The sequence below is a fragment of the Bufo gargarizans genome, chromosome 8 (genome assembly GCF_014858855.1).
Source record: "Bufo gargarizans isolate SCDJY-AF-19 chromosome 8, ASM1485885v1, whole genome shotgun sequence".
Classification (NCBI taxonomy): Eukaryota; Metazoa; Chordata; class Amphibia; order Anura; family Bufonidae; genus Bufo; species Bufo gargarizans.
Window position 1 is genome coordinate 77,734,539 of NC_058087.1, and position 8,787 is coordinate 77,743,325.

The 8,787-nt window shown below is 41.8% G+C and overlaps 1 protein-coding gene across 15 annotated transcripts in view; it reads left to right on the forward strand.

Annotated features, from left to right (window-relative positions):
- The window catches only part of ABI2 (abl interactor 2), a 103,228-nt gene extending 96,157 nt beyond the window's left edge, over positions 1–7,071 (forward strand). For all 15 annotated transcript variants that reach the window (XM_044305065.1, XM_044305070.1, XM_044305073.1 and 12 more), the window contains one exon: positions 254–7,071. In XM_044305065.1, coding sequence (XP_044161000.1) covers positions 254–429 — 176 coding nt within the window. In that variant the 3' untranslated portion in view covers positions 430–7,071. The remainder of the gene's footprint in view (positions 1–253) is intronic.
- The last annotated feature ends 1,716 nt before the right edge of the window (positions 7,072–8,787 follow it).

The following is an 8,787-nucleotide window of genomic DNA, read 5'->3' on the forward strand; positions in this document are numbered from 1 at the left end:
CAGCACTCCGTGTGCTGTCTGCATGCGTGGCTCCGTTCTGTGACCCCGCAAAAAAATATATAACATGTCCTTTTCTTGTCCGTGCTTTGCAGACAAGAATAGGCATTTATATTGCCGGCGCCCGTTCCGCAAATTGCGGAAGGCAACACGGACGGCTTCCGTTTTTTTGCGGATCGCAAAAAATGGCACGGTCGTGTGCATGAGGCCTTAGGATGATTTAGTGCTAAAATATTTCTTTTTCTTTCTTTCCTAGTTGTGGCAATTTATGATTATTCAAAAGACAAAGAAGACGAGCTCTCATTTCAGGAAGGCGCCATCATCTATGTCATTAAGAAGAACGACGATGGGTGGTACGAGGGAGTCATGAATGGGGTGACAGGGCTTTTCCCAGGCAACTACGTGGAGTCAATCATGCACTATTCTGAATGATAACCCAACATACATGTCCCTGAACAGAACCATTGAGGCTTCCTTGACTTCCATGAGCCCCCCGGGTAGGGGGGCACCTAATAAACTGAGGAGCATCGTTGTCATTTGAGCCACTTATTTTTTTTTTTTTGCTCTTTGTTTCTGACCATTGAAAGAAATAGTGATACAAGTTGTTCGATCAAATGTGATCTTCCTGCTGCTCCAGAGCAGTTCTGGTTAACGGACTTTATTTTGTTGGACTCAGAATATCTTAAAAGAAATGAATGGGTCTATGACATTTATGAGCTCAACTTCACCCTTATTCCACACAATATTGTGCTCATGTGTATGTATCTAGAGTAAAGATTTGATTTCTGCCAGTGTCAATTATGTAGTGTATTAATTCTAAATATGTGCAGGGTTGTATAAAGGCGCTAACCACTTTCCGCTGTTAGGGGGTATGATTGGGTCAGTCGGGTTTACCTTGAGCACACCAAAGAACTTTTTACAACAGGAGCCCAAGACAAGGGTCCAGATCTCTTCCTCTGAGTTTTCATAGAATTGGAGACCTAGATCTTTAAACTGGCAGCTCTCATCTAGATTGAGTACCCCAAAGACGCACAGTGATGGCCATTCTTTATGGTTCCTACTTTTAGGCCTTATTCACACATTACAAATAACTGTGCAAAATACTCACCAAGTATGCAAACATCAAGAACTAGATCTCAAACACAGCGGGCATGTAATGGAAAGATTTTGTCTAAAACTGCAATGTGTGGATGAAGCCTAAATTGTAGAATGTCTTCTGCAAGACACGCAGCTCACATAAAATGAATGTACAGCCTAAAATGATTGCCGAAACAGAAGCTATGACCTGCCCCTTAGTATTTATCAGATGAGCATTCCAGTTTATCTCCCCAGAGCTTTCTTGCAGGATTACAGATTCAGGTAACAACAATTTTACTGTATGATGTGGGAACCCGAATATACGCTATGAAGGTCACGACCTTATAGGTTCACCTGCTTTCATTGTGCCTCTGGCCATTTGTTGCAGCGCTCCCGCTACTGTAGAGACAATGGTAAAGATTTGCGGGAAAAAAAAAAAAAAAAAAGACCTGGCGGTACTTGCTAGTGGTTTATCTACATCTTGCCAGTTGTGCGCGGTCTAGCAGTAATCTCAGGAATCATTTGTCTTTATCCTTCTTTGGACTAAATTCATTGCTGGTGGCTGTGGAAGCCTAAACTTCTTGTCAAGTATTAATGAATCATCCTTCCCAGGAAATAGGAAACGGCTTGTTGACTATACTTCTTCAGAATGGCTTTCTAGGTTATCATGTCTGTGTAATTTCATTACCTGTGCAGTATTTCTAGCCAGAACAGACCTGCATCTTCCAGATTAGCTGGCTTATGCTGGGGACACTGGGCAGGAGATTTGAGGCGTTCAGAGGGGAGCATGCGCTGTATATTATGCCCTGCAGCGATTGAGCACACAATTGTCTGGAAATAGTCATTCCTTCCTGACAATTGCCTGCTCCTTAGTGGAGGTGAAGCGCTGTATTTTCATGTGTTTTGCTCGTTCATTGGCTGATCTGCAGCTCCTTTTGATGTGCTGATTAGCGGGAATGAGCATTTGTAGGAACGTTCGTCCCCTATAATCTGTTCGACAATTGGGCAGTGTAAACTTGTCTTAAGAATTTGAGCCTGTCTATGTAATATGTGACAGGGAGAGTCCTAACAGCACAAGCAGATCTATGAGAAACCACTGCTGATATACCGATGTAACATGGTTAGCACTCCTTTTTTCTGAGATTTCTGAGTTTGGTTATCTGATCTAAGCAAACACCTTCAATTGCTTTTTAATGGCTTTTGTCTCAAGATAATGAAATGAGTTAACTCAAATTTCTTAACAGCGGGAGTGCTAGCCATGGTACATCTGTAGCTGTATAATTACATGCATATGGGATATTGGCAAGAATAATGTACTACTTCATGTGGCCTCCAGTGGTAATCTACTGCTAGAGCAAGGTTTGACGATTTGCATGTCATTGGAGGTGACATTTTCCATACGCAGGTAGAATGGCAATTATGCTGACTTAGAACATAATACTTATATAACATAGACTGCTAAACTCATGAGCAGATTTGCCTTAACTTAAAGGGGGTTATCCCTAAAAAAAATAATCATCACCGGCTAGGTGATAAATATTGGCTTGCTGGGCGTCCAACTGAATTCACTTCCTTGGGATTAAAAAAATGTCTTTTCTGTTGGTCAGAGCAATTCTCTGTGCTATATTAAATAATACAACACCTCGCCTCACATGAATTTTCCATCAAGGTTTTGTTCCTCTCCTAGAATTTATTTCTAATTTGCTACTGGTCACATTTAGGCCTCATGCACATAGCAGTGTCTGTATTTCCATCTGCAAACAACAGATCCGCACCTTCCATGTGCATTCTGTGTCCCATCAATAGGAAGGGCTATTCTTGTCTGCAATATGGACCAGAATAGGATATGTTCTATATCCGCCAAAAATGTGGATAGCACACGGATGAAGAATATGGTCATGTGCATGAAGCCTTAAAGGCCATCTACACCGTTGGAGGCAACATTTGTTTATTTTACTCATTTTTGGTTATAAATCTCAATTGGCCTTTCTTAAAAATATTGAGCTGTTCTGTCACAAAGGGTTAACTGTTGTTCTAGCTGTGTGCCTGGTACTTTCACTTTGTGTCTAATACCCCTTTTCTAGAAATTACTAAGAGGTCATAAACACTTATTTAAGCCACATTCGTATCAGTAAGATATGACCTGAGCTATGAGTGTTTATAATGTCAGAGAGCAGAGATAAGGAGCCGTCAGCTACTAGATCATCTCAGCTATGTACAGAATATTTTAAATAAAGACCTGAAAAAATGAGCATAATGCAATAATAAAAAGAAATTGTCCCCAAAGGTGTACATATCCTTAATCGTAGAAGTGACGCTTTGCTTCTGTGCTGCCTAATATAGGGCTTTCTTTATTTGCAAGATTTGATTTGTTGTCTTGTGGCTTAATCTATAGGCAACTCTTGACATAAGGGGTTATTAAAGTAGCATTTTAGGATCGGGGTAACACAGGGACAGTTGGGCGTGGTAAAATTCTAGGTTACCTTTATAGTCCCACCGCCTCCGTGTTTGTCTATAGGTGACAGTAGCAAGTAGTCTAACATGGATGAGATTCTTGCAATGACTGCAAGTCGCTTGCAGTCTTTCACCTATAGGAAAGCACATGACAATCACCACAACGTAGCCTTTCCATAGCCATACGAACCTAATATTTGTATAGATATATAGCAATGGAAATATAAACGTGGACTGAATGTCGCTGCTAACCGTAAGTTTATCCTAGTAGTATAAACTAGGTATGGTACATAGTATAGCCATGGGGAAGTATTTTGGACAAGATCTTATCTCTTGTGTAGTACTTCTATGTATATGTACTTGACTACAATGTATACTCAAAGCTCCATCCAATATTCAGCAGTGACGTAGCTCCAAAGAGGACTTGACTTTTAAGAATGAAAAATGATTCCCTGATCCTATTTCGGCCGCCCTTTGAAGTGTTCAGACTTCATCTGACTCTAGGCGATACTGGACGAGGCATCTCTCGAGATGGGGTCTTCCACATCGTCCTAACTCTTTCTGCTATGATTGGACAGCGTCAGAGCAATCCAGAAGACTCCATCAGGAGAGAAGGGATGTGGTTGCTACCCCCCGGGCAAATCACACAAAAGGCTGAATAATCTGGGCGCTGGATGGAATTTGGTCAAGGAATTATTTTTCATTATTTGTCACCAGTTTTATGGTGGGCAGCTTATAGTAGTGACAGATCCCCCTAGCAAAACGCTGGGTCACTTTCTCTAATTGCTCGAGCTCTTTTGCTAAAAAGCTTCAGTGCATGCTGACGAGCTCCCTTCTCTCGCCATCCCTTGCTGCTGATTTCACTTGGAAAAAAATATATATCAGCGGCCGGGAGAGGCAGGAGCTCATGAATATTAGGACTCATCTGCATGTGCTGGATCTGTTGGGACTTGACAGTTATAGCGGCATAAAACTGGTGACAGATTCCCTTTAAAAGTCATGACAGGTAGTCTTTAAAAGATAACATTTGATGCCTGCAGCTACCACTAGAGGGAGCTTAGCAGCATACTGTATTATTGAGTTCACTGTATAACAGTATGCGGTAAGCTCCCTCTAGTGGCAGCTGCAGGCTGTCAGAAACCTCTTGTTCATGCAGGTAACGTGGAGCTCTAACCACTATAAAGGAATGTTAAGAAATTAATAAGTGTGGCATATTTTTTTTTTTTTTTTACCTAAATCTACCTTTACTGCACCCAGTTTACTGTTTTGGAAATGTTTTTTTGTTTTCATATTATGCATCATTTATGACATTTTATTTTACTCTTACAGATAACAGCCACAGGGTAGAAACCATACTATAACAGTACATGGTGCACAAAACCATTATCATGTACAAAACGTAGACCGGTGGTGTACGCCGGTCTATTATAACCCCTTGCACTGCTGAAGGGTGTGACTAATTTATGGCGAGGCGTAAGTCTCATCATAGGTTAGGCCCAGCCTTCAGCACTCTATGCGTCTGAACTTAAATCTACTGCAGCTCCTGGCTTCTTCTAGGCTAGAAAACTGGCGTAAAACAAGATAATTGTGGTGAGCATCTCACCCCCCACGAAGGTGGCGGAGAAATGCCACTTGCGCAAACATTTTCGCACCAGAAAACTGGGAGAAATGTATGATAAATCCGGCGCCATGTCATTGCCTTTTATATTTCTTAATTTTATCTTTTAAGCAGTAAAATGCCATTTTCACCTGTAATTTCGAGAGGAAACAGATTTCCTCAGTCTGGTAGGTCTGGTCACCTCTCTACTGTGCCTAAACCTCTCCTCTTGAGGCCAATATTTCTTGGTTATTTCCTATAGGAGTCTGTAGGTGCCTTCATAACTAATCTTATAGTGAATTAAACATGCCGGGAAATAAAGAGAAATAACGAAGGGTGAGTTCTTATCCAAAGCATCTGACAGATCTCATTGCTTTATAATGAGCAGTGTGAACAGAGCACAAAGCTGCATTCAAATGGCCATAATACGGCTGTGTTCTGGAACACTATAGTTAGCGTCAAGGCTATAATCCAGTCCAGACAGCAGGGAGACCTTACTGGAAAGGTTTCCTGGGATGGATCTAATCCTGTTCTTGGCACCAAATATACTGCGTCAGTACAGAGCCATATTGCGCTTGTATGAATGCAACCGAAAGGGAAACGTTTGTTACAGATTTCACCTTTATGTAGTGCAGAGAGTGAAATCCGCAGTGGGGTCACGCAGAATAAATTGACCTGATTTGATTTAAGTATAAAAAGATTTCTTAAAATTTCATCCAGCGCTGGTACGGTAAAATGATTGTGGACTTGACACACTCAAATCCACAGTTTATCCATCCCATTTGGATGTACCCCAAATCATACATTTTCATTTAGAAACTGAAAAAATGATTCTCCATTACTCTTCATCACATGGCACACGTAATGTCTGTTTTTTGAGCCTAGGGCACAGTGAGTGGCCCTTGCTGATTTACAGTGTATGGCCCCATGCAGTATATAGCTAAATATGAAATATCAGTAGACTTGATGGCACAGTAGTCATACAATGAGGGCTAAGCAATAAATACATGTTGGGACCCGTTCACACCGATTTTGAAAAGGCAAAAATCTGCAGTGTATTCTGTGGCAGAAACCCCTTTGTAGATTGTCAATGTCATGAACCTGCTTAGGGTTAAGCCCACCTGACTTGAGCATCACCGCTGTTACCAGCAGCATCTGTTCGGACACTGCTCCAAGTAAGTCGTGGCTATGAAGTGCAGGGCGGCCTCCCACTGAAAACGATGGGAGGCAAGTTTAGAGCTGCTGCGGATTGTTGGAGCAGAATTGGCACCAAATTTTACCGGCAAAAAATTCTCGTTGAAAGGAGGCTTATGGATTGTGGTAGCACTATATTATATACAGCAGTAGTCCCTTGCATCCTACCACAGAATACTTATTACGTGTGTTATTTATGGCCACTCTGCTCAGGTAGGATCTGCATGATATTCAACAGGATTTACTTGGTCTTACTCAGTATATCTGCTGCAATAGAAAATAGGAAGTATCTGGACTATGGGCGGTTGATCAATAGCTAATGGTCTGTTCCAGTCCTGAACCACCACTGACCCAATATCAGACTTGAATGTGAACTCTGCCAGCACAACAATTCTGCATGATGAAGAACCTTCTGAAAGGAAAGCCCTGCTTGCAATTAGAGGCATACGGGGGTACACTATGGGTCCATAAACCTCTTTGGGAACTATATTACAGTGCTGTGTACTTCTGAACTTGTACAGAGTGTAAATATGGCCGTGTGCGTGAGGATGGAAGACTATCCAGTTTATACCAATGATAGATCAGAATATGAAGTATGTAATGACAGAAGGAAAGTTGTTGACCAAAATGTTAAAGGGCATCTGTCAGCAGATTTGTACTAGGACACCGGCTGAGCGGTTACATGTGCACTTGGCAGATGAAGACATCTGTGCTGGTCCCATGTTCATATGTGTCCGCATTGCTGAGAAACATGATGTGTTAATATATGCAAATGAGCCTCTAGGAGCAATGGGGGCATTGCTGTTACACCTAGAGGCTCAGCTCTCCCTGCAACTGCTGCGTCCTCTGCACTTTGATCGACAGGGCCAGGCAATGAAACCGTGAATAGACCTCGTTCCTGTCAATGTGAATTCAGAGTGAGTGGAGCGTCTAGGTGTAATAGCAACGCTTCTGTTGCTCCCAGAGGTTCATTACCATATATTAAAACTTCATTTTTCTCAGTAATGCAGGTGCACGGGAACATGGGACCAACACAGATAATATTTCACACATTCTTCATTAGGAGAGGACCAGGCCTTATTGTTGTAGTCAATGATAGAACTGCACTTCAGCCTTAAAATGGAACTGATGAGAAGAAGAATGTTCTGATCTTTCCAGTATGGCTGCTTTACAGACTGCTTGGTTTTTGGAGAAATGCTCGCACACATGTTTTAATGACTACATCAGTTCTAAAGGTTCAACAAGTCGCCTTTAATTTAGATATAGAGCACTGAACAAATGTATGCGAGATGTTCTCAACACTCAGAATTGTAGATCAGGTTTTGTGAGCAGGTATCTTGTGTCCTCCATTCACCTTTCCCCAGAATTGAACCCAGTAGTTTGTCATATGCACATTGCCTGATATACAACAGCATTGGGCATAGACCAACAAAGGTAGTTGCAGTTATGTATTTCCAAAGTTATGAGTGTATGGCATACAGCATAGACCTTTTCTAGAAGTTTGCATAAACTGTACTTGTGTAACTAATATGTAATAACTAAGTGCCTAATGTATGGGACTAGTGAGCAGAGGAAAGTCATGTTCACATGTCAGTATTTGATCAGTGATTTTCAGCCAAAACCAGCACTGGAGCCTCCACAGACATATGGTGCAAGAGAAAGAGCTGCACCTGGTTTGGGCTTAAAAATCACTGACCAAACACTGAGTGTGAATAAAGCATAAGGCTGTATTCACATCTGTGTCGAGGGATGTGAACATAGTCTGACCCGTGCAGCAGGTTGGTGCAGTTTGTGCTTCTAGCACAGGGATCAGCTGCCGTGAAACTACAACTCCCAGCATGCACACTTGCTTGGCTGTTCTTGTATCTCCCATAAAAGTAAATGGAGCATGCTGGGAGTTGTACTTAAAGAACAGCTGGAGTGCCAGAGGTTGCTGATCCCCGTTCTAGACTCTGCTTCAATTTATCTTTGCTATTAGATGCTTTTTAGAGCACTAGAGAACCCTAGTGGTTGAGTTGTAGGTTGCAGTGCAGAACTAGTAGGAAGGTATACATCTACAGAATTAGTGGAGGTTGTAAATAAATGTTTGTATACTTCAGAAAGTATAGACTGGTTGTGGATCTGATCAGAGACCGTATGTATTGAACATGATGCTTGAGGCGTGACCTCATTCGAGGCGGTGAGAAGCTGTGCAGCTGGGAGCTTTGGGGGGTGGTGAGGGGTTATTAAGCTGACAGTGGCTTCAGAATGTAAGGTAAATTTATATTAATTGTAGTTATTATACTACAGGAACAATAAGGGTGGAAGTGGCTTATAACTGTAATAGAACACACGACAAGATAATGCCTATGGGGAGCAGCACTAGATCTTGGGTTTCCATTCTGTTTCCTTTCTCCTGCTGTTTCTTCACAAGACTGGCATGATATTTCTCCTCCTAATATGTATGGAACAGTTGGGAGACCAGTTTA